Source organism: Marmota monax, unplaced genomic scaffold, assembly GCF_021218885.2.
Source record: "Marmota monax isolate L192 unplaced genomic scaffold, Marmota_monax_Labrador192_F-V1.1 WCK01_AAM20220418_F8-fsc00019, whole genome shotgun sequence".
NCBI classification, from domain to species: Eukaryota; Metazoa; Chordata; class Mammalia; order Rodentia; family Sciuridae; genus Marmota; species Marmota monax.
The window spans coordinates 145,086-170,431 of NW_026695242.1; the positions used below are offsets into that span (position 1 = coordinate 145,086).

At 47.3% G+C, this 25,346-nt stretch overlaps 2 protein-coding genes across 2 annotated transcripts in view; one reads left to right on the plus strand and one right to left on the minus strand.

Moving 5' to 3' along the window:
- Window positions 1-346: 346 nt before the first annotated feature.
- Window positions 347-11,664, plus strand: Plac9 (placenta associated 9). Its single transcript, XM_046419941.2, has 4 exons — window positions 347-557; window positions 9,604-9,701; window positions 10,899-11,022; window positions 11,531-11,664. Exons 1-4 carry the CDS (start codon window positions 494-496, stop codon window positions 11,539-11,541), a joined length of 297 nt encoding a protein of 98 aa, XP_046275897.1. The 5' UTR covers window positions 347-493; the 3' UTR covers window positions 11,542-11,664.
- Window positions 11,665-18,007: 6,343 nt separating this feature from the next.
- The window catches only part of Anxa11 (annexin A11), a 44,312-nt gene continuing 36,973 nt past the window's right edge, over window positions 18,008-25,346 (minus strand). Inside the window, exons 11-15 of the mRNA XM_046419723.2 lie at window positions 24,711-24,804; window positions 21,485-21,580; window positions 20,199-20,257; window positions 19,872-19,994; window positions 18,008-18,809 (exon numbers count right to left, since the gene is read on the minus strand). Coding sequence (XP_046275679.1) covers window positions 18,750-18,809; window positions 19,872-19,994; window positions 20,199-20,257; window positions 21,485-21,580; window positions 24,711-24,804 — 432 coding nt within the window. The 3' untranslated portion in view covers window positions 18,008-18,749. The remainder of the gene's footprint in view (window positions 18,810-19,871; window positions 19,995-20,198; window positions 20,258-21,484; window positions 21,581-24,710; window positions 24,805-25,346) is intronic.

The window sequence follows — 25,346 nt, forward strand, 5'->3', positions numbered from 1 at the left end:
ACCTTGCCTGAATCTCCCTCTCAGGGTCAGATGGAGTCGGACAGCATTAGCGTTAATATCTTGTCCTTGGGTAGACAGAAAAGCTCCCTAGGAGTCCGGCTTCAGGTCCTGTGCCAACAACTTGCGGTGACACAGAGGAAAGCACTTCTCTCAGAGAGTCAGTCTGCCTATTTGTGAAATGGGCTCCTAACGAACCTCTAGACTCCCGGGGCAGCCTCCTAGGGCTACATGTCCTCCCCAAATCCCCTCCTCCTGAATACCCTTCCTGGGGTGGCGCCCTGGCTGGAACGCAAGAAATTTGGCCTTTGGGGTCTCTGAGATCCGCGGGGTGCCGCGGGGCCTCTGGAGTGGAAGAGTGTTTTGGAGCCAGAAAGCCGGAGCCGCCCAGGAATTTTGGCTCAGACTTGGAGCATTTCCTCCTGGGCCGGCCGGCGCTATCCTGGGGAGGGCGTCCGCCGGCAGACACCGCGCTGAGATTTGCCAGGCCAGCACCATGGGGCTCCTGCTCTGCGCACAGGCTGGGCTCGCCCTGCTCTGCGCCGCGGGCGCCTTGGCGGGTGAGTGGGACCCGGGGCGCGGACGGGGAACCCAGGGAGACCGCAGATGGCAAGATAGGAATGAAAGACAGAGGCAAAGAAAGAGGCGGGTAGAGGGAAGGAGGGATAGAGATGGAGAGAGAGAGAGAGATGATAGAGATAGAAAAGAGATAGATATAAGGATGGAGATAGAGAGAGACAGAGAGAGGAGATAGAGATAGAGAGATAGAGATAGATGCTGAAAGGGAGAGACAGCGGTGAGAAAATAGAAAGAAGCGGAGAAGGGCGGAGAAATGAAGATAAGAACAAGTGCTAAAGGAGAGGGGGAGCCTAAAAAGAGAAGGAAAGGCTGAGACAGAAAGAGGCTTTGGAGATAAATGGATATGAAGGAGGATAGAAAGAAAAAGGAGTCTGAAAAACAAACAAACAAAAGAACAAGAAGAAAAGAAAAAGAGGAACTGGATGGGCAAGAAGAAAGGAGAAAGAGGCAAAGAGAAAGTTTTAGCGACCAAAGGGGACAAGAGCTCAGAAAGCCCATGCCAGGGGCCCAGCGGGAGAGAGAGGAAGGGTGGAGATGGAGGTCAAGGCTTCTTGGTGGGGCAGCCCTGGAAGCCAGCTCCACCCCCAAGGCGTGCGGGGGCGGCCAGGTCTGGCTTCAGGGGGCACTGCTTTGGCAGCTGAGCTCCACAGCATGAATGACCAGGCAAGGCCCAGATTCAAATGCCAGGTGGCCTGAGGGGGTTCTGCAGGCAAGTGGAGGCAAGCCTCCAGGGTTCCAGTTTCCTTGAGGGTCCAAGCTACCGTGGATGGGGAGTGGAAGTGGAGGGGGAGGGGGGCTTACAGGAGGGAGAGGCCATCTGGGTTTCTTGCCTTGCACTGTTCCCTTTACACACTCTCTCCTGCAGTCTGATGCTGCCCCTTCCCAGGCGAAACTGTGAAGAGACAGGGTGACTCGTGTCAAGGAACATATTGTCCTACAACCCAGGACTATATATACACAGAGGCACGTCCCTCCACACCAAGACTCTGCTTATTGTACAGCACTTTACATTTCGCAGCCAGATTCCCATTTACTCAGGGAACAGTTGCTGCTCATCCCAGTTGTCCCTATGAGGAGAAAGCTCATTTCTCATGGATGCAAGAAAGAGCCCTGTCCAGGCATCCAGCACTGCAGCCCCCTCAGACAGGCTGTTGGACCCACCCATGCAGAAGTGCCCTGTTGACATAGAAATGTAGGAGTGGCTTTCGGGGACCAGTGTACTGACTGAGTACTCAGGGAAAGGACTCAGGCAGTCCTGATCCTTGGGAACTTCCACCTTGGGTAAGTCACTTTACACATCTGAGGCTGTTTCCTCCTCTGTAAATTGAGGAGAAGCAAGTCATCCCCCAAGCTGGCTTCAGGGATAGGATGAGAGGAGGTGCCCACCAGGAAGCACACATCCAATCTAGCTCTCAGACAACCAGATCACTCCCAGCCTCAGTTTCCTCACCTGGTAAAGATAATCAACTGCTTCTGCTTAAGGCTGGTTGAAGAAGGGTGGAAATTCTGCCCAGCATAGAGCTCTATCCACACTGCATGACCTCCCCATCACCTCCCTGGGCAGGGGCCCTCCTCCCACTCAGCCCAGGCTCCCACAGCTAAAGGCACAAAGCCTTTCTGTGCTTCTCTGAGGGAGGAGCCAGCTCCTCCCCAAAGTGATTTTTTGTGGCTCTTTTAACCACAATTGATAGATACATTTTAAATTCGTTTTTAAGCATTATTTTTCCTTCTGATTATGCACGCTCATTGCTACAGATGGAAAAGAAGAAAATATAAATATGTTAATGTACTTTCTCACATTTTAATTTATAACCTTTCAGATTTCAGACAATATCCCACTGTTTTCCTTAACATTTTAAAAAATATAATTTTTTTTTATTTTTATTTGATGCATAGGAATTATACATATTTCTGGGGTACAGAGTTTTCCTTAATTTTTTGATGATGTGAACATTAGGCCACAAACTATACAGAATAATAGTCATAAACATAGAATATTGTGTAACATATCTAGAAACCTGCCTTAAGTACTAATTCATGGCCAATCTTGTTTTATCTATTAGTCTACATCCTCTCTCCTGCCTGGATTATTTAAAAGTAATTCCAGGCATCCTGTATTTTCATCTGTAAATATAAAGATCTATAAATATTTCCTTGTGTATATCTAAAAGATAAATAATTTGGGTCCTGGGCATTAAACCCAGGAGTGATTAACTACTAGCCACATCCCGAGCCCTTCTTTATATTTTATTTAGAGACATGGTCTCACTAAGTTACTGAGGCTGGCTTTGAACTCACAATCCTCCTGCCTCAGTCTCCTGCTTCAGCCTCCCAAGCTGCTGGGATTATAGGTGTGTACCACCACACCTGTCGAAGAAAAATAATTCTTAAGTAAACATAACTGCAATTATCACACTCCCCAGAATGAACAATCCCTTTCTAGCGAATATTCACTCTGTTCAAATGTCCTTAATTGTGTATATGTGTTTATATATCATTCATTCATTCCAGGTAAGGTGATATACATTTCATTTGGTTGATATGCTTGCTAAATCTCTTCAAATATGTAGGGTCTCTCTCTCCCTTTTTTTTTTCTTAAAATTTCTTTATTGAAAAGCTAAGTTTGTCCTGTGAAGTTTTTCATATTTATTTTGCTATTTCTATCACGTTGGTATCATTTATTTGTTCCTCTACCTCTCCTATTTTCTTTTTTTTTTTTTAATTTTTTTTATAAAAGATTCCTAAATCTAGAATCTTTATCTAATTCCAGGTAGAATTTTCTTTGCAATAATACTTTATAGGTGGTCTTTATGATTTTAATTTGAATTTATTTGATTACTGGTGAGATTGGACTTTTTCTTCAAAGGTGTATTGGTCATTGGTACAGATTCTTATAAACTACTTTACACTTTCTCAATTGTGGCATTGAGGTTTTTCACATTGACCTATTAAAGCTTTTTTATATATTGAGTGAAGTGAACTGCTTTGTGTTACCTGTAGAGAACTTCTCTTAAGGTAAAGCTTCAGCTGAGCTCCTTTTTGCTGTCAGAGGAATCCCAAATTAATTCTAGTCTTCTTCATTAATATTACCATTCTCACTCACCCCTTGGGGCTTGAACTGTCACTGTCTACCACCTTCCCTGTGTCTATGGATATCTGTCTGCCATTGAGATTCTGCTTTTGCTTTGGATCAAAACGGAAGATGCTGGAGGTTTGTGGTGAGGATCCTATAATACCTGTCCAGCCCCTCATTTTACAAAGGAGGCAGCAGAAGCCCAAAGATGGGAGACCCTTAACCTACACAAAGTCACACTACTGCTAGGGGACAGTATAGACAATATCAGGCAGTGAGACTCAATTCTCTTGCCACCACCTAACAGCTATGCAATCTTCAGCATGTCATTCAACCTTTTTTATCCTTGGTTGTTTGGTCTGTAAAAAATTAAAATAATTAAAAAGACCTCAAAATATATGTAAATGAGATGATGCAAATAAGCACATAACAAAAAAGCTTGGCACATAACAAGCCATCCCAAATCAATAGTCACTTGAAATGTAGAGTATGGTTATGCCATTTAAAAAACAAAGAAAGCTAAGGTCCAGCAAGTGGGACTGGCTTGGAGCAGAGCATCCCAGCGCCTCTTGGACCCTTGCACCCTCTGACCCCTGCATGGGTTTAGCTTCTCCATCTTGAGTACTGGTCAGAGTGATCTGGAAAGAACGCTTGCCTCCACACAGAGAGCTGTGTCCCGGTTGACTTCCTGACCTCCCTGCTCCATGCCTTCCTCTCCCTGAGCCACAGATTCCTCACCTAGAAAGGCCTTAGAGGGCAATTGAAGAAGCTGGGTGACAGGCAGAGAGCACATCGTGAGAAGGCAGTGTCTTCAACAGCCAGCCCTGCGTTCTTTCCCACAGCACAAAGAGAGAGGTTTGGTCCTGGATGGGTTTTGAGACCTTCTCAGAATCCTGGGGTTTGGGGGTATGTTTAACATGATAAATCAGTGGTTTAAAAAACAGTGTATCGAGATAGAAGTAATCTAGCTTCCTATCCAACTTGGAGAGCAGAGCTGCCAGCCAGCCAGCAGCCAGTCCAGCTCTGAATCAAAACACAGGAGAAATAAACATGGGTGTAATGGAAAGGGGCTCTTGTTACAGCAGCTTAACTTGCTTTCTAAAAGTAAAGTACTAACTTAACCCAAAGAATGCATCAAAATGACACTGGCACACTCACAGTGATCCACAGGGCTCCCATCCAGATCCAGAAAATGTCCAGAGGACAAGGAAACTAGGACACATCCCTTCTTAAACAAAACAAACCAAACAAAACAAAAATCTGCACTCTCAGGATCTTCACTCTCTCTTTCAGGGCTGGAGGGTCCCTCTCCTGTTTCAGCCAGAGCAGCTCCACAGACTGGAAGTCCTCACACACTCACTTCAAAGTAGTGTTCTTCTGCTTTATGTATTTATTTTTCTGCTTCTTAAAAAAAAAAAGCCACTGATGGTTTTGAATGAATCACAAATATTTATACAAGTATTAGATGTGGAAAAAGTTATCATTCTATTATGTTAAGTGTGATCAAATTTAATTAACCCCCCAGTGACCAATGCTGATGGTAAAAATAGGATGTGACATTGATGATCGGGAAGGCGACTGTTAGACTCACTACTGAGAAAATGGTCATCACCCAGCACAAGAAATCACTTTAGTTGTTGGTGCTTCCTTACTCTCTGAATGCCAGATCCCAAAGGTCTCCCTGTGAGGTCTGTAAGTGGGAAGGGATCATATTTTCTATCCCAAAGGACAGGTCCTGGTGGTCAGGTCTCTAACTGGGCCAACCCAGAGCTTCCCCTGGGCTTCTGGACTCCCTCTGGCAGTGCAGGATGCTTCTCCACCCATGGCCACTGGCCAGGGTGCACATCAGGCCTTGAGCAGGAGCTGAGCCAGAGAAAACAAGCCAACATCCAAGGAGGTCCATTTCCCAACTGGTGGGGTCAGGAGAGCAGGAGGAAGGAAGGAAGGGACACTGGCGAGCCACAGTTTTGGGCTCTGAAAGTTATGCCATGATAATCCTTCAGCCTTTCCCACTCCTGACAGCCGGATATGGGGGGTAAGGCAGAGAAAGAGAGAGAAATGGAAGGCACACAATTTTTGCCTTGTTGGAGTTTCTGCTCCAAGAAGTAACTTTTCCTTTGGAGATCACTTTTAAGGCCTCTTAGCAGGCCCCGAAAGGCAGAGAAGCATCTTGGTTGAGCTACATCTGGAGGCATCGGGTTAACCCCAGCCCAATTTACACAAGAGGCTGCAGAGGCTCAGGAGGACAAAAGAAGTTTCGCCATAGTCCGGGATAACTAGTGGCTGAGCCAGGCTGAGGATGGGCCTACAAGGTGTTCTTGGCCAAAATGCATTCAGACCAAAGCAACGAGCAGCCCCCATTGTGGGGCTGGCTGGGCAGGGAGGTTGTCAAGGCCCACTCCAAGTTTTCTCTCTCACAGGGAGTCCCCCAGAGGCCCGGATGAGCTCATGGACAGTTATGCAGTGGTGCACAGATCCCAGCTCTGTCCAGATGTGAGGGATTAGTGCTGAGCTGTGTGGAGAATGACCTCAGCCCAGTCTCTTCCCCAGGGAGATGCTGGAGCCAAGTCAGACCTCATCACAGGCACGTAGGGAACACGGAGCTTGAGGCCAATGGAGGGGAGCAGTTGCATGTTGTTTGAGCATCCACAGCTGGCTCATCCGCTGTCTGCTGCCAGGGTTGCATTGCTTCCTGTCTGCATGAGCTCTGAGAAGGGTGGGAGGAGAGGAGGCAGGTGATACCCAGGGAAATGACTTCATCAAAGGTCCTCAGGTATGTATGCTCACAGGCTCACACCAGGACAGTCCCCTCTTCCTGGGACAGCCTACACTGTGGGCAAAAGCTTCTCACTCTGCAAAGTCTTTCCTCTCCAGGCTGAGACCCTAGTTTAAGCTAAGACAAATGAGACCAGGATCACCTCCTGACCTTCCCCTACCTCTTAAAGGCTTTCTTACAATGCCAGCCCTTCCAATGGGGGTCTCCCATACAATCCTCCCTCTGCATTCTATCCATGACAGCTTCTACTTTTTGCTAACAACCCCATCAGACAACTGGCTTATTTTATGAAAAATGTCAAACCATATACCTAAATGTAGAGGGAATAGTGGAATGCACCCCCATGTGACCGTCACCCATCTCTAGCAATGGTCAACCCTGGGCTGATTTTGTTTGCTCTAAAGGCCTGTTCATGCCTCTCCTTCATCCCCATGCCAAGCCTGGGGTATTTTGAAGTAAATCCAATATATCATAGCATTTCAGCTGTACATATTTTAGTCTGGGTTTCTAAAAGACTCGTTTTTATATAAGTAGCCAACATGCCAGGATACCAGCCTCCTCCCTCCCCAAATTCAACAATACCACCATTGTCTTTTGTGGAGGGCTTTCTAAGTCCAATAGAAGAAAATAACAAAAAGGAGAATTAAAAAGCAAATCGTTCTCTGCAAGAGGTGCTGTATTAGTCAATTGGCCGTCACTATAATGAAACACCTCAGGTGATTGACTCACAAAGAGAAAAGCTTTGTTTTGGCTCAGAGTTTTGGAGGTCCCAGTCTATGCTTGCTTGGCCCCATTGCTCTGGGCCTAGGGGGGAGGCAACGCATCATGCTGGAGGCCTATGACAAAGCAGACCACTCACCTTATCAGTCAGAAAGGAAAGGAGTAAGAGACAGAAGTCCCACAAAGTCCTTTGAGGGCACACCCCCAATGACCTCAGGCGCTCCCAGGAGGCCCCACTGCCTGAAGGGCCACAGAGCTTCCCAATAGCAGCATCCTGGGGACCAATCATTTACACATGGGCTTTGGGGACACTTGGGACCCAAACTACAGCAACGGGTGCTTCTGGAGCTGCCAATTGGTGCTGACTCCCACACAGCCTCCCTCTCTACTTCCCCTCCAAGCTGCTTTTTATTCAAGTTCCCTGTTCAAAGCTGCACGAATGAGCTGATTCTCAATGTTTAAAAAAGCATTTTCTGATTTCTTCGGTGTAACTGTTCTCGCCATGGCTACCATTTTAATGGCTGCTTTTAACAACCCAGAACAGAATTCCCAAAAAGTCAACAAGTCAGTTGGCCATGATGTTCAGCAGACAGTCCCATCTTATTTCGCAGTTAGAGGTCTTCAGGTGAGTATTCCCCCGCCATTTAAACAGTTTAAAAATTTAAACAATTTTTTTGGCCATTTAAACAGTTCCCTGGACCCATTCCTGCTGCGATCCTTTTGTCTTCTCTGATGGTGGTCTGTCTCCCTTCTGGATCCCATGGCCTCCCATTTGCACGAAATACACTCCTTTAGTTCTGTTTCATGGCTGTGTTTCTCCAGTGCTTAAGCAAACAGAAACGACAACAGGAAACACTTTTCTAGGCTTGGTGATCTGATCTGCCTTCCCTCTTGCCCAAGCCTCATGAAAAGGGTTCCCGGACCTGGCCCATCCTCTCATCCCTCTGCCTCGCCTGCACCACTTTGGCAGAAGTGTGGGTTGAAACTGGGCAGGGCCTTCTGTTGCTGCCCTTCTGTGCTCTTCAGGTTAGCCCTCCCTGCTGCCTTACGCCATGCTGTCCTTGTCACCTTCTGTAGAATCTGTAAAGCTCTTCACTTCTCCTGACCTCTGGGACAGCACCCTGAGTGGCAGCATTCTTCCAGGTGCCCCGCAGGCAGCTCAGAGTCACCACCTCCAAACCTTGAGTGCAGAATCAAGGCTCTGAAACTTCTGGTGTGAGGGTTGGTGGTGCCAGGAGAACAAGGTTGGGGAGGAAACTGGTGAATCGAAGTTGAGAAGGTTGAATCTCAGGTCTTCTCTTCCCAGCAGTGGCATTTCAGCCTTCTTTGCATCAATTTCCCTATTTGTAAGTTGGGGGTCTTAGCAGGCTGTTGGAGGGGCAGTTAACATATTGAGTTAACATATTGCTTGGCACACTGCTTGGTAACACTCGTCAAATGCCAGCTATGATCAACTGGTGCCCAGTGTCAATGCTATTATTAAAACACCTCCTTCCTCCCTCCTTCCTTCCCTCCCTCCCTTCCTTGTTACTGGGGATTGAACTCAGGGGTGCTTCACTACTGAGCCACATCATCCCCAAAACTTTTTATTTATTTATTTATTTTTGATACAGGGTCTCACTAAGTTGCAGAGGGTCTTACTAAATTGCTGAGGCTGGCCTCAAACCGGCAATCCTCCTGCCTCAGTCTCCCAAGTTCCTGGGATTACAGGCATGCAACCACCACATCCAGCTTTCCCCATGCATTTTCTTTCCCTCTATTCCTTTTGCTACTGTGTTCATCACTCCTTACTCTGATTACCTCCTGCTACCCTTCCAATCTATTATCTGTATTTAAAATACTCGACTGTTAAAATAAAGCTCCGAACATTGTAATTGGTTTTCTTTTTAATATTTTTTGTCAATGGACCTTTTTTTTTTCTTTTTTTTTAGTGCCGTGCTGAGAATCTAACCCAGTGCCTCACACATGCTAGGCAAGCTTTCTACCACTGAGCCACAACCCCAGCCCTGTAATTGTTTGTTTATTTATTTATTTACTTACTTACTTACATATTTATTTATTTTTAAAGCCTTAGGATAAAGATCTACCCTTTGGCTTTGTTTCCAGGATCCCTCTGCCCCATCTCCTCTCCCACCCTCTGGTCCCTGGTCACTCCAAATCCCTGGAGGTTGTGTCCTGTGGAGCCTCTTATTTCATGGCTCTCTCTGGGTAAAATCTGTTCTTTCCTGACTTTTCCCAGGCCAGGCACTGCATCCTCATGAAGCCCACTTGGGTCTGTAGGTGAAGGCGGCTGCAGAGACAAGTGGTGATAGGGTGGTGGCAACCTGCACACTAGCTCGCACCTGAGCATTTCTCTGCTCATCCTTGGGAGCTTTCAAGACCCACCTCACTCCAAGTCTGGAGTCTCTGTGCTGCAGGGAAACCAAGGGTTCCACTGACAAGACTCGTTTTTCCACAGCCGCTGAGCCCCTCAGCCCCTCCCAAGGAGACCCCGCTTGGAGCACAGGCTGTGACAGATACATGGCGGTCCAAGACCGTTTAGACGTGATGGAAGAGGTAATAAAGGTGTTGAGGTGGGGGACATGAAGCATAAAGACCACTTCCCTGACAGGCTGGTGGCACAGACACATCCTGGAATGGCAGGAAATCAGTTCAATCCTGTCCCTTAATCACCTCGTTGACTGTCCCCCTGCCCTAACTGGGGCAGCTGGTTCAGGTGACCAGCTGAATGCAGAATTAAGGAAAGTAGAAATCTGGTCCCTGTGTTTTGTGATAACACCATGGCTCATGACCTGGGGTTCATAAGCTTCTGTGGGGGAAATTTTACATCTTTATTGTCGCAGACCTTTAATTGAGACTTTGTGTTCCTATTCACAGTAGAACTGTATGGTAACTTTGTCCTCAACAGAAATCACAAATAACTTCATGCCATTATAGTCATTGGGAATATCTCAACATGTGCCAGGTGCAGAGGCACACATCTGTAATCCTAGCGACTTGTGAGGGTAAGGCAGGAAGATTACCAAATTTGAGATCAGCCTTTAGCAAGACTCTGTTGCAAAATAAAAAGTAAAAACAGCTGGGGATATAGTTCATCTCAGTTGTAAAGTACCCCTGGGTTCAATCCCTAGTATAGGAAAAAAAAAAGGAATATCTCAAGTCATTTACACTCCTTATTGTGTTAGGATAGCATTGATTGTTATGCTCGATTTTAGATCATTTTATTTAGTGAGTTAAATAAGTACATATATTTTATATCAAAATTTTTAACATTTGAATACTATTTAATAAAGTTTATTTACTTGTTAACACTACAGCATTTTCTTTTTTACATTTAAAACATTTTTCTGAAAAGTTCTGTAGGTTTCATCAGACTGCCAACATAGCCCATGACAAAAAAAGTTTAGAATCCTGAATAAAGAAAAATTAAAAATCCCGAACCTGTTATTTGGCAGCTGTGCCACCAGGGGGCGCGACAATAAAAGGAATATGAACTCTGGCTGCCAAGTTCTAAAGCAGAAAGGGGGTGCTTCTGCCAAGCCTGGGACCGAGACAGCTGAGTGCAGACGGGGAGGGGCCTTGGAGGGCAAGCCGCCTGGGACATTGTCATGTGGGGAAACAGGGAGGTGGGAGCAGAGCCCGAATGAGCACCCAGTTCTCTCCCCGCTGGACCCAGTGGTCCTTTGAGCGTGGCAGACTATGCAGAAGTTGCCCTCCTCTTGTCCCTAACTTCGCCCCCCTCTCCCGCTCTAGACGGCGGAGAAGGTGGTGGAGCACCTGGAGGCAGAAGTGAAAGGCCTCCTGGGCCTGCTGGAGGAGCTGGCCTGGAACCTGCCGCCGGGGCCCTTCAGCCCCGCCCCAGACCTCCTCGGAGACGGTGAGCGGCGGGGAAGGCTGGGGAGGCTGGGGAGGCTACAGCCCCTGAGCCTCGGTGCGCGGAGTCTGGGAAAGCGCGCGAGAGAGGTGGCTGCTCCACCGCAGGAGTGCAGCCTGGACCAGCAGGGAGACCCTCTGCCTGCCGCTCCGAAGGGACAGCTCGCGCCACCGCGGGCACCGCTGCAGCCGAGCGTTGATTCGAGGTGTACTCACAACCCCGACCTGGAAAGCGTCTCCCTCCGACGCGGGCCTTGGGCACGCCTCAGAGATCCCCCGTCCTCTTTCATCTCCTTCCCAGCATCCACTCTTGTTCCATCCCAAATCCCCGCCAGGGAAGACCCGCACGTCACTGATGGGGCCATGGTGGGATTGTCACCTGCTTCCTTCTTGAGCCCTGTGTGTCCAGGGGACTGAGGAGGGAATGGGGGAGTAAACTGCTGACATTGTGAGGATGAGGGGACCATTCAGTACCCCCTGCAGCTCACTCTGGGGTCCCCCCTTTCTTTCAGATCACTTCTGAGCAGCAGCGGTAGAGGAGCTGAGCAGCTGGAGGTGGGACCTCGTGGAGGGCAACTCAGACCAGAGCCGTGTCTTCTCGCCCTCCTTTCCCTACCTTTGTGTGAAATAAAAGCAACTCCTTTGATGTCCTCTGTGTATGTGGACAGAGACCCCTACAGCCACAATCCCTTCTCCCTTTTTCTTCCATGCTCTGAGGCTCTGGTTCCCCCTCTAGACTCAGATCTGGGAGCAGCACCCTGCCACCTGTGCTTCGGCCCTCCTTATTTATAGGGACAGACTGTGAGCAGGAATGGTACCCAGAGGTTAGACTCCTGAGGCCCAGAATCATAACAGGGACACAGCAGAAGGGCCCTGTAAGTAGCCTTACTACTCAAACTTAGGCCCCAGAAAAACAGCAACAGCACCACCCCAGAGCTCCTCAGAAATGCAGGATTTTAGCAGAGTTCAGTGGCACACACCTGCGCTCCCAGATGCGCAGGAAGCTGTGGCAAGAAGATCACAAGTTTGAGGCCGTCCTAAGCAACTTAGTGGGACCCTGACTCAATATAAAATTTTTTAGAAAGGGCTGAGGGTGGTACAGTGCTTGCCTAGTGTGTGGCCAGGCCGGGTTCCCATCTCCAGTACACACACACACACACACACACACACACACACACGAAATGCAGGCTCTTGGACCCACCCAGATCTCCTGAATTAGAATCTGCATCTTAATGAGATTCCCCAGGGGATTTCTGTGTTCACTGAAGACACCCCACTCCCACCACCTTGGTGCTGGGGATGAAACTCACCACCACCACCAAGGCGCTACCACTGAGCCTTACCTCCAGCCCTTTTAAAATGTTTTTTCCTATTAAAATAAAATTTACATAAAATTCACCATTTTAACCAGTTTAAACTACAAATTCAGCGGCTTTCAGTATATACACAATGTTATACAATCAATTCCATCTAATTCCAGAACACTTTCATCATATCCTGCAATTACTAGGCAGTTACTTCCCATTCCCTCTCCCACCAGTCCCCTAAAGATCTCTAACCTTTCTCTCTATGGACTTGTCTCTCTGAATATTTTATATAAATGAATCATACAATAAGTGGCCCTTTGTATCTGGCTTCTTTCACTGAGCATGTTTTTAGGTTGTACACCTATCAGAACATTCCTTTTCATGGTTGAATGATGTTCCATTGAATGGATGTACCTCATTTTATTCATCCAAGCATTAATAAATGGACATTTGGGGTTGTTTGCACTTACGGGCAAATATGAATAATGCTATAATTTATTCACTTATTTATTTACGAGTTTTTGTATAGATATGTTCTCATTTTCTTGAGTATGTGCCTAGAAATGAAACTGCTGAACCATGTGGTAACTGTTCAACTTTTTGAAGAACTGCCAGTTTTGCACAACAGCTGTGCTATTTTCCAATCCCACCAGCAACATTAGCTGTGGACATTTCGTGGACGCCTTCTATCAGATTGAGACATTTCCCTTCTGTTTCTTGAGTGCTTTTTTTTTTTTTAAATCACAAAGGGGGTGTTGTTTTTTTTTTCAAATGCTTTTTCTGCATCAAATGAGAGGATCAAGTGGGGTGTTCTCCTTTCGTTTTATTAATAACACATTACATTGATTAATCTTTGTATACTGAGTGAGCCTTGCATTCCATTTTAAATCCCACTTTGGCAAGGTGTACAGTCCTTAAATATGCTAGTGGATTTTCTTGAAGACTTTTGTACCTGTAAGAGAGATTAGTCTGGTTTTCTTGTGATGTCTTTGTGTGGCTTTGGTACTAAGGTCATACTAGTCTCATAGGATGGATTAAGAAGGGTTTCCTTTTTTTTTTTTTTTTTTTTTTTGAAAAAGAGTTGATTTTTCTTTAAACCTTTGATGGAATTCACCAATGAAGTCATCTGACCATGGGCTTTTTTTTTTTTTCCCACTGTAATTCTTTAATCACTGATTTAATCCCTTTGGTATAGGTCTATCTACATTTTCTATTTCTTCTTGAATCGGTTTGATAATCTGTGTTTCTATGAATTTATCCATCTCCTCTAGAATGTTCAACTTGTGGTCATAGAGTTGGTCACAGTGTCTTCTTATCCTTTTATTTCTGTAAGGTTGAGTAGTGTTACTCTCATTCCTCATGAGCATTCCCTCCTTCTCTAAAGATTTATCAATTTTGCCCATATCTTCATAGAACTTTACAAAATTTAGATTGCTTTGTGGTCTCTTATCAGCTGAGTGGAGTATTTTACATAGCTCTAGTTGGTTTACAAGATTGTTCAAGTTTTGTTTCCTTGTTTACCTAATTGCTCTATCCAATAGAGAAAGTGGAATGTTGAAATCTCCATATGTTTATTTATTTTCTGCAGTGCTGGGGAACAACACCGGGGTGTTGCACATGCTAGGCAAGAGTTCTACCACTGGCTACATTCCAGCCCTTCCAACTATTAAACTGCCTATTTCTCCCATCAATTTCAGTCAATTTTTATTCAAACTTTCTAGGGCTTTACTGTTTGGTACATGAGTATTTATAATTGTCATATTCTTATAGGTTGACTCTTATCAGGATAAAATGTCCTGTGTCTCTTGTAATAGTATTAAAATCTGTACTACAATTCCCTCCTTTTAAATGCAGAATTTATTCCATTTACATTTAAAGTGATTAGTAATAATTCTTATTACTAAAGAAATGAGTCAATTCATCCATTATGCTATATTTTATGTTACAGATCAAAAGCATATCATTTTTATTCCTTTTTCACTTTTACTGTTTTAGTTATTTTCTTAGTGGTTTCACTGGAATTACAATTAACATCTGCTTCATACCAATTTGGTTTGAATGAACATCATTTTTTAATAGTATACAAGAATTTGTTTCTACACAACTTCATCATCCATCCATATGTTGTTACTGTCACAAATTATCTTTATACATTTTGTGTCCATCAATATTAGTTATTGTTTGGTATGGTTGTCTTTGAAATCATGCAGGGAATAGGTAGGTATGGTGACACACACCTGTAATCCAAGTGACGTGGGAGAGTGAGGCAGGAGGATCACAAGTTTGAGGCCAGCCTCTGCTACTTGGCAAGGCTATAAGCAACTTAGCCAGACCCTATCTCAAAAGGGAGGGGGGAAGATGGGGATGTAGTGACTCAGTGGTTAAGTACCTCTGGCTTTAATGCCTGGTACCAAAAGCAATCAATCAATCATGTGAGGAAAATGAAAAAGCAGTTATACATCCAAAAAATACATTAATATTTTTATATTTACCTTTGCAATTATCGTTATTGGTGTTCTTTAATTCTTCATGTGGATTTTAGTTACTGTCCAGTAGTCTTTATTTTGGCTGGAAAGGCTTGGCAATCCATGTGTGATATCTACTAGCAACAATTTTGTTTTTGTTTATCCCAAATGTTTTATTCTCTTTTTGAGTTTATTTTGCCAGATACAGGATCTTTTTTTTTTTTTTTTTTTTTTTTTTGGTACTAGGGATTAAACCCAGGGGCACATAACCACTGAGCTACATCCCCAACCTTTTTTTTTACATCTTATTTAGAGACAGGGCCTCGCTAAGTTGCTGAGGCTGGCTTTGAACTCGTGATCCTCCTGTCTCAGCCTCCTGAGCCACTGGGATCACAGGCCTGCGCCACTGCGCCCAGCCAGATAAAGGATTCCTGGCTGACATTTCTTGGAGCATATTAAACATATCACCCCACTGGCTTCCGATCCCCATGACTTCTGATGAGCCACTGGCTGCTGGTCTTATTGATGATAACCTCGACATGACAAATTGCTTCTCTTGCTGTTTTCAGGATCCCTGTCTCTCTCTTTGGGTTTGGTCTCAATGCGTCTCTTTTATCCTGCTTAAAATGCACTGAGCTCCTTGGATGCACAATGCCTTCCACCAAATGTGTAAGTTCTCACTCTTTTTTCAAGTATTTTTGCTATTTCTCTCCTCTCCTGTGATTTCCCATGTGTACCCTGGTACACCTGCTAAGGTCCAGCAATTTTCTTAGGCTGTTAGTACTGCATTCTTTTTTTCTTTCTGCTCCTCAGACTGGATACCCCCAAGTGGCCTATCTTTAAGTTTGGTGACTCTTCTGGCTTCTCAAATCTTCTCTTGAACCCTTCTAGTGAATTTCTCATTTATTTTTATGCTTTTTAATTCTAGAACTTCAATTTCATTCTTTTTATCATTTCCTTTTATTGAAATTTTCTATCTGGTTCTATTGGATTCTTTCAGTTCTTTGTTCATGGTTTCCTTAGCTCTTTGAGCTTTGGGGGTTTTGTTTTGTTTTTCTCCAGTGGACTTAAAGTCTTTGGTAAGTACATCTGAGCTTTCTTGTTTCTATTAGTAAGTCTTTCATGTGTGAGCCATACATTTTTGTGTGCCTAATATTTTTGCTGAAAACTGAACATTTTGAACAGTATAATATGGTCACTTAGAAAATCAAATCTCCTTTTTACCAGCTTGTTATTACTATATATTGTAGTTTATTCAGGAACTTTCTTGAGCTAATGCTTTAAAGTTGTACTCTTTGTCCAAGGGTGATCTCAGTCTTTGGCTAGCTTAGTAGCCCGTCAGTCACCAGATTTCCCTAAACATCTGGAACAAAAAAAGTCCCCCCAGTCTTTGTGGGTGTTTTCTATGCGTGAGCCATACCTGTCACTCAGGCAGCTTCTAACTCTGCCTTAGCTTTCTCTTCCTGCTTGTGAGCCACAGGTGGGAGCTCAGGACTTTCTCAAGTCTGTCTCATGCACCCAGGACTGGACATGTGTGTGATCCTCTAAATTCCCAGGACATGTGCAAGCTCTTCAAACATGTCATTTCCTAAAGCACCTCACTCCCTAGCCTTTCCTCTCTAAAGTTTCTAATCTGTCTCCTGTTTGCCCAACTATTATCCCTCTCCCTAGGCATCAGTGGCTAAAAGATTGCCTTTGAAATGACCCTCCCGTCCCCAGTTGCCACCGTCACCCTGGGAAAGTTCCAAATTAGGCCAAACAAAAGTAAGTTATTTGAGTTAGTCTTTTAGGGGATAACCTGACATAATTATTCCTGAGGATATCTATTCTCTTCCCTCCAGTGTTACAAAGATTTACAGGGAATGAGGAATATTGCTTTTGATGCTACTGTCAAGCTGGGGAGTGGGGAATGGCACATTGGTAAGTTAATACACAACAGAATTCATACTGAATTCACCTTTTTCTTCCTTAAGCATTCACTTGGTCGCTGTGAACTCTGTTTCCAGATTTCCAATAAAGTTGACTCTGAGAGTTTCTGCCAGCTTATTTGTTTTGTGAATAGACTTTGGGATTTCCCTATCTCACCATTGTTGCTGACAATTAAATTTTAGAAAGCTCTACGTTAGTTTACTGCTCATTTACAAAGGCCCCAAGATGGATGTGACTTCTCCAGGGTCACAAGGCAAATCAGTGTCTGAGCCAACATCAGAATAGGGATGTTCGACTTGCAGCCCAGAGTGTTTTCTGATTCAGGATATAGGCTCTAACTACAAAAGGAAACGGGCTCAGTGTGAATACCAGTGTTGGACCAAGGAGCAGCTTTCCAAGGGGCAGGAGCTGTGGATTATGGTCTCCATTAGAGCTGGGAGACTTGAATGACTGACTCCTTTACTGAGAAGAGGTTTGCATGGGGTCTGATGGGGGACGAAGTAATGATGTACCTGTCTCTTATTGGGAACACAGGCACAGAGAGCTTTCAGGTTTGATAGGTAAAAATAAGAAAAGTGCCCCACTTGCCCTACAGATACTGAAAACTCACTAAGAGCTGAATTCACCTTGTGTTTCATCTTTCTGTTGTTGTTTGGTGATGCTGAGGGCTGAACCAAGGGCCAGGCACATTCAAGGCAAGCCCTGAGCTACATCCTCAACCCCTTTAGTTTTACTGTGAAACAGGGTCTTCCGAAGTTGCCCAGGTTGGCTCAAAATTTGCAATACTCCTGCCTCAGTCTCTCAAGTAGCTGGGATTACAGGCATGTGTCACCATGCCCAGCTCGTGCTTCATATTCTAGTTGCCCTTTCAGAAGTGAGATTACACGTGTAGCCTGGACTGGCCTTGACTACTGTCTCTAGAAAGCAGCCATAGCCCAGGGCACCCTGTCTTCAGAAAGATACCTGTAAGGCTGCATTTCTTCCCATCTCTTTTGTCCTGAGAATAACTGATAGTGTTGACCCACATCTCCCAGTAACTCTGCAAGGAAGTAAGTATCTTTGCCCCTGGAGAGATATCAATGAGATCACACAGTCCTTTAGCCCACAGGTACCTTGAGTTGGGGTCCATTTCTTCCTCGTCACAGTCTTACAACCCAGTCCCTATAAATTAGCTTATGCCCCCAAATTTCTACTTCAAGTTGTGCCAATTTTCACTGGCTAATAAGATGGGAACCCCTGAGCCACGAAGCAGGAAAAAAAACCAAACAAACAGGCTGGCCCCAGGAAGTCATTTCCAGAACATTCCAGAGCTTGCTGACTTTAATTTTAAAACAGTTTTTGGCTACAGACATTCAGGTTTAAGGCACATTCCAAACTACAAGGAGCCCTGTCACTGGCAGGGAACCAGCCTTGTTCTCGTGGTTATACATGGATGATGGAACAAATAACTTTCTGGCCTTTTTATTTTTCTAAAAAGGAGTGAGTTTGGCAAAAACAAAGCCTATGACACATTCTCACCAGATGCAAACATTACTCTTGATAGGTCCTCCCTTTTGTCCTTGGTGAGGGCAGGGTGCTCTCTACCCACCCTATCGCTCTCACCAGAAATGTGTGTGTAGTAAACAGACTCATATGCATCTGTCTGGCAATGACAGTTAAAAAAAAGAAAGAAAATATGCCTTCAAATAGACATACAAAATCACTTGACTAAAATGAAGCTAAGAGTCTTCGTCACAAGCAATGAGGAATGACTGCATGAATCAGGAAATACAATGTCTACCTTAAGAGCAAGAGGCGAAGGGACGGAGGCACCTTGAGAGAGCTCTAGCCCCACCCAGGCCCTTCAGCACGACATAATATGTGGAGTGGGAAGGGCAGGAAGGTCAGGGCCAAGGCTCTAGGGACAGACAGTGCACCTTTGGGCTATTCTGTGGATTTGTGAGAAAAGGGTGCTCCTTTGGCCTTTTCCGGGCATCACCATTGCCTGCAGGGGGCAGAAGTGAGCCACGTCACTGCTCCATGGTCACTCCTCAGTCGTTGCCACCACAGATCTTTAGCAGAATCTTCCGGTAGTCCCCTGAAGTGTCTCCCTGGTCACAGAAACAAAGGCATCCGTTAAGGGAGGCAAGGCACTTCCAGCCTCCTGGTTCCAAGCCCCCTTGAGGAGAAGCAGGGCCCTCCTGGGAAACATCCCACCCTGCTGGTCCTACAACAGGCAGCGAGCACAGTCCTTAGACAGTGCAGTTCAGTCTTCCCAGGTCCCCATTAAAAAAAAAAAAAAGAGCTACACTCACCCCAGTTATCAAAGTCAACTACAACAAAATTAAAATCAGCCTAAAACCAATATGCAGGGCTAACCAAGATTGTTCTTTTCCCAGTGCGCTGACCTAGTACCAAACTGAGGTTCTGCTATAATGCACCATGTCCTGCCCAGGGAGTGTGATTTCCATGACCACACAATGTCAGATGCTGCTACTACACAGGCCTCCCAGCTCCCAGGCTCTCTCCTCTGTCTGACTCCTCTGTACCACCTGCTCCAGGAGTGCTGGCCAGGCCCTGCTAATTTCTAATCATTTCCTGCCACTGTCTGTTCTTCGAGAGTAAGGCCCATGGCTTCTTCCAGATGCCAGTCTGCTGGCGCACAGGAGATGCTGTCAGGAATTGCTAGTTCCCTGCTTTCACAGCCTTATCTTTACAGCATGGAAATGGAGATGAGTTTCTCTCAAGGAACAACATCAAATGCTAGGGAGTCTAACTCAGGACCTGGTCCTGGCGATTTCAATTTTAAAGTTCACATGAGTTTGGAATTTCACTGTCAGGTCACCCAGACAAGAATAAATGTCGTCAGCCTGGCTCTGGGGCACAGTGACACAACAGTTGCCATTGGGTGATCACTTCCACGCACTGACTGACTGAGCAGGTGCACTGGAGCTGTGGATGCAGGGTCCAGACACGCCTGGACCTCAGAAGCTTACAAGTTGTTCAGGGGCAACTGGATGAACCAGTGGAAGTTGAAGTCTGAGGTCCAGCCACAAGATTATGTGTGGCCCAGAGCCCAAGCACCTGGCTGTTCCAGAGAGGGCAAGGTGAAAACAGGGGCACAGGTGAGTGGGATGCCAAGAGCCAGCCCAGTCAGCCCCGGGGCCTCGTACCGTGATGTCGTGGTAGAGCGACTTGCCATACAGCCGCTTATATTCTGCTCTGATGTCCAGAAGGTCAATCTCGCTGCGAGACACCATGATGCGAATCAGGGTCCTGTCCTTCGTTCCTGCTCCCTAAAGAGAGTCCACCCAAAGCATGAGCAACGGGCATTCTACCCTCTCACTCCCCAACCCTCTGCCCCTCCCCCGCCCCAGGGTGCTCAGACCTCCGGGCTAAGGTCTCTCTCTCCATGACTTCTATGCTTAGCCCCTGGTCCCAGGCACAGGCAGGGCTAATGCAGGGATGACCTGGGCCTTTTGCACATGGGAGTTACATACCCTCATGGCCCTGTTGAGCCTTTCAGCAAAGAAAGCTGGAGTATTCTTGAGACATTTCACTAGAATAAAAAACACAGCATAACCAGATCAGCAGAAAACTCAGCCTGAGAAAGGCACAGACTACCCAGGTGTCCTCCTTGGAGGCCCCAAAGATCAAACCCGTCACTGCCTCCATCTTCCTCTCCTCTAGGCCCAATTACACCTCATGACCCTGACTCCAGCTCTTTGGAATAGGAACACAGAGTCTGGCACCAACCCAGCCTCTCTCCTGGTAACTCCCCAGATAAAAGGGGTGAGAACATGAAGTACGGTGGTGCACGCGGGTAATCCCAGCCACTCAGGAGGCTGAGGCAGAAGGATCCCAAGTCCAAGGCCAGCCACAGCAATTTAGTGAGACTCTTGTCTCAACATAAAAAATAAAAAGGGCTGGGGATAGCTCAGTGGAGCCCCCTGGGTTCAACCTAAGTACTGTATAAAAAAAAAAAAAAAAAAGAGTAATGAGAACCAGTGGCCCCTGAGCAATGCAGGAAGATGTGTAGGGAGGGGAGGGAGAGGCGCATCAGAGCCCTATGAACCTCACAAAGAAAGATGGCTGAGCAGAATTAGTTTCCTTCTAGAATTTTCAAGCAAGAGACACACATGGGGACATGTAAGGAAATGAGGACTTGTTGTCTGTTCCACTCAGAAAGCTCCAAGGAAAGCACAGTGGGCTGGCGGGGAGGGATGGGGAGGGCAAACTGCTTTTCCCAGCGAGTATAAAGAGCGGTTGTGAGAGCTGCAGGGGGAGGACCCAACTATGCATGATAGGCGGGGCCTGCTTCAGAGGCCACAAGCCCTACAAGAAGCAGCCACCATCCTGGGAGCCCCGCCAGCTTCCTCTGGCATAGGTCTGTTTTGCTGTTGCAAGTAAAATCTTTCCACGTGTTTCCATCACAAACATCTGACAACTGCCTGCAGGGATGTATTTTTAGAGGAAACTTGGCAGGATATGAGTCACCTTCCTCCGGGACAGCAGCTGGATGCTCTCCCACTAATGCCCACACTGCAGCTCCCTATCCAGAGTGGCTCTGGAAATATAAACAAGACACCCCTGACTGGGCTAGCGGGGCTCACTCTGCCATGATCCGGGAAGCGGGACTTCCCACCACGTGGATCTGGATTTAGCAACCCTGGACACTGTGGTTCTTGCACTCCACCACCCTTCAGCAGGAGGACGGCGAGCACCCTGACCACTGCTGTGCGTGCCAGCCCCTGCCTGGGGAGAGGGGCAGGTCTGAGACACCTACCCACGGCCAGCATGCCCTGCTCCAGGTCCCCAGACATCTCCCGGCAGATGCTCTTCTCAATGTCTCGACCTGTCATCCTCTGGTACTCGTTGAAAACTAGCGGGAAGCAGAAAGGACATGTCATGGACTGAACTGTTTCCCCCCAGATTCAGATGGTGAAATCTTAACCCCAGCACCTCAGAACAGAACTGTATTTGAAGATGGGATCTTTAAAGAGGTACGTCTATTAAAACAAGGCTGTTCGGTGGCCCTAAGCCAACCTGACTAGTGTCTCTATAAGAAGAGGAGTTCATGACAAAGGAAGATGAGAGAAGTGCATGCACAGAGAGTCCTCAACTTATGATGATTTAACTTAAAATATTTTTGTGCTTACAAAGGTCCCCATACAACACTTAGTACAGACATTCGGGCTCTGTGTCAGATGACTTTGCCCCACTGTAGGCTAATATGAGCATCCTGAGCATACTTAAGACAGGCTAGGCTAAGTGTGACTCTCAGTAAGTTAAGTGGTAAATAATGCTTCTTTGTTTTTTTTTTTTTTTTTTTTGAGACATGGACTTTCAATATTGTCCAGGCTGGTCTCAAATTTCTGTGCTCAAGTGATCTTCCTGTCTCAGCCTCCTGAGTCCCGGGGACTGCAGGTGCATACCGCTGCACGGGGATTTAAATGCGTTTTGACTACAACATTTTCGACTTACAATGAGCTTACTAGGACATAAGCCCATCGTAAGTAAGTCAAGGAGCACCTGAACAGAAGAGAGGCCACGTGAGGCCACAGTGACAAGGAGGCTATCTACAGCCAAGAAGAGAAGCCCCAGAAGGGGCCCTGCGACAGCTTCGTCTTTGGACTTCTAGCCTCCGGAACTACAAGAAAATAAATTCCTGTCATTTGAGTCACCCAGTCTGTAGTCTTTGTCAGAGCAAACTAAGGACGCGCAAGAGGAGGCCTCTGGCCCTCAGGAGCTGCCTCTCCTGCTCGGCTCCAGGTGCCCTGGGCAGCCCTACTGACTGTGCCTGCCAGCTCTGAAGGCAGCCACAGCATCCCACGTCATGGGCACTGCCCAGTATAGCTCATGGAGTCCTCCTACCAGGACAGTCCTCGCCAATCTGCTTACCCAATCGCAACCAACCCACCCTGGCACACCCAGGGTCCCCTCCCACCAACTCTTCTGCACCCCCAGCCCACGCATTCCTCCTCAGTCATTCTCCGTCAGTTCTGCTCAGCCTAACAGTGAGCTGAGGCCCAGCCGGCAGGGCCAGCATCGCCCCATGCTCTCCCCACAGCCCTGCTTCCCCAGGACCAGCAGAGCCGGGGCGGGATGGAGGCCTGGAGCCAGGCTCTGCACTGCATGCTGCTCTCTCTCGCCCTGCCTGCTCCCCAGTATCAGCTCCAAACTGGTGCCATCTACAGAGCAAAGCTGTGACTTTGGCTGCACTCGTGCCCACCGCAATTCAGATTTTCTTCAAGGTGCTATTGCCCCCCAAGCCACGTTTGTGGAATCCTGGGTTTGCTATAGCTACTCTGGTATGATATCTCGCTATTAAAATGATACCGAAGGGGAAAGTACCTTAACTCCCACTCCACGCAGCACAGTGAGGAAGCTTAGAAGTGTGTCCTGAGGCCAGAGGCCTGGGTTTAAATCCAAGTGTGGCCAGACTCACTTGCCCAACAGCCTGTTCCCTCCTCTTGAAGCCAGGAGGACACATGCTCCTGGCGCCTGTGTTCTAAACTCAGTGTGTGCTGGGCCTTCACCTCCAGCCAGCCCTGCATCTCTGGCCAGTGCCCTTCCATGCTGCCCATGCTTAGGGTTCCCAGTCCCTTCTCAGTCCTTCCAACACAACTGGCCTCCAAGACTGCCCTTTTCCATGAGTCCTCCCCCAGGGCCCTGACCTCAAACCACCATTCTCTCTCTGTCCCCTCCCAAAGGGACATCTTACAGTCCAGAGGCCAAAGCACTGTTGACCCTTTGCAGCTAGCTACCAAACTCCCACCTCTGGCCCACAGTTCTCCTGAGCACCAGGCTCATAAGCTGGCTTCCTGGCTTCTCTGTCCCAAGGCTCCTAGTGTCCTTCCCTCCTGATGAGGCCTGTTCTGTCCAGAGCTTCCCAATCTCTGGGGAGGGTCACGCCATTCTTCCACTTGCTTAGCCAAAACCAAACTCTATCATCCTCGGCTCCTCTCCTTCTCCGACTCTGCGTGACCCCCAGTCATCAGCAAGGAGGGCCGGAACCTGACCTCCTTTCACCCCATCCCTCCTCCAGGCCACCCTCATTTGTCCCTGGGGCCACTGCAGCAGCTTCCCAACAGGTTCCGCTGCTCTGCCACAAACCCTGCACTCTCAACACAAGCTAGGTCTAGGTCCCCCAGGAAAGCTGGGCAAGTCTGGCCCGGCATGCCCCGAGGGTAAGGAGTACACTCAATCCTCCAATGAACTTGCAAGTTGCCTCCTCAGGACTCTTCAGGGCCTCCAGGCCACTCAGGATAAATACCTAACCCCAAGCACCATCAGCCAGGCCTCCTCTGACCTCATTCATTCCAACTGCTCTGGTCACACAGCCCGTTTCCCTGAGTCTTAGCCACTGCACGGGACCTTTCCCTCTATGTCTTCTTCAGGGTTTCAGTAAAATGGCACTCTGTCCGAGCAGACTGGCCCCACAGCCTCACCCTGGGTTCTGCTCCATTACTCCCTAACCCCATGTCCGGCTTTATTATGTTCTCTACAGGATTTATTGCCTGACACAGGTTCTATTCAGTACTTACTTACAGTCTGTATCCTGAACAAGGCGAAGCCCATGAGAACAGAGACTCTGCTGGCCTCTGTTCCTTCCAGGCCCCGCATCCACTCCACCACCCAAGAGGAACACAGCCAGAGTTCCAACCGGATGTGTTGACCAAGTAAACAAAGTTGCCCAGAGTCATTGCTATAACTGTGTCTTATGCCACCCTGGAAAACCCCGATGAGGAGCCCCAGAGGGCACTCCCAACTCCAATCCATACTCCAGCACAGCCAACCAGAGCCCATTTCCTCATGTCTCCCTTTGCTTCCTGCAGAACCAGTGCTTTGACTCAGCAAACACTCAAGAGCATCTTTTAATTCACCACCAGGGGGCGCTTTTAAGAAAGCAAAGGCCCCAGGCAGAGATGAGCCGCCCAGTGGTCCTGCAAGCTTGGTTTCCCACAATGCCCTCATCTAACTGGTCCCAGGGAGGCCCAGCACTGCCTTACCTGCCACCAGGTGGGCCCGGCTCCGGGAACACAGAATTGCATTGAACTTGGACTCGTCTGTTCCCAGGCGGTTCTCCCCAGCCGCATACAGCTCCTGGAGAGGAAGGCACATGTTCAACACAGGGCTCACTCCAGACCCCTGGCTCAGGTCACCTAGAAAACAGGGCAGTGTCTGCCCTGTGACCCCAGAGGAGAAGAAAATGGGGCAGTTGGAGCAAAGGTTTGCTGATCCCCTGCTGTGCTCCACCCCTGGGGTGGCACAGAGAATGCTGGTGCTGGGAGACACTCAGATCAGGATAACCAAGGCCAACTGGAAGCCAACGTTGGGCAAAGAGCATCCTTAACTGGCCCAAGGGAGCAGCAATGCAGAGAAGAAATGGAAGGAATGGAAGAAGAGGGCTGGGCTCGAGGCAGGCCTCTCCAAGTCCGTTTCTCATCTCTAAAATGCCAAGGGTGAGTTTGATTTGAGGTTGCAAAGTCAAGAGCCCCAGAGGGCCAGCTGGGTAACAACTGACGAAAGTAGGTCAGCTTTAAAGCCCAGAGTGGGGCCCCATGGCTAGCCATCCTGAGGGACAGTGCTTCTCAGCAGCAGCTGAGTCCTGTGACAGAAAGACATGGTCTGAGGCTGCCAGATCC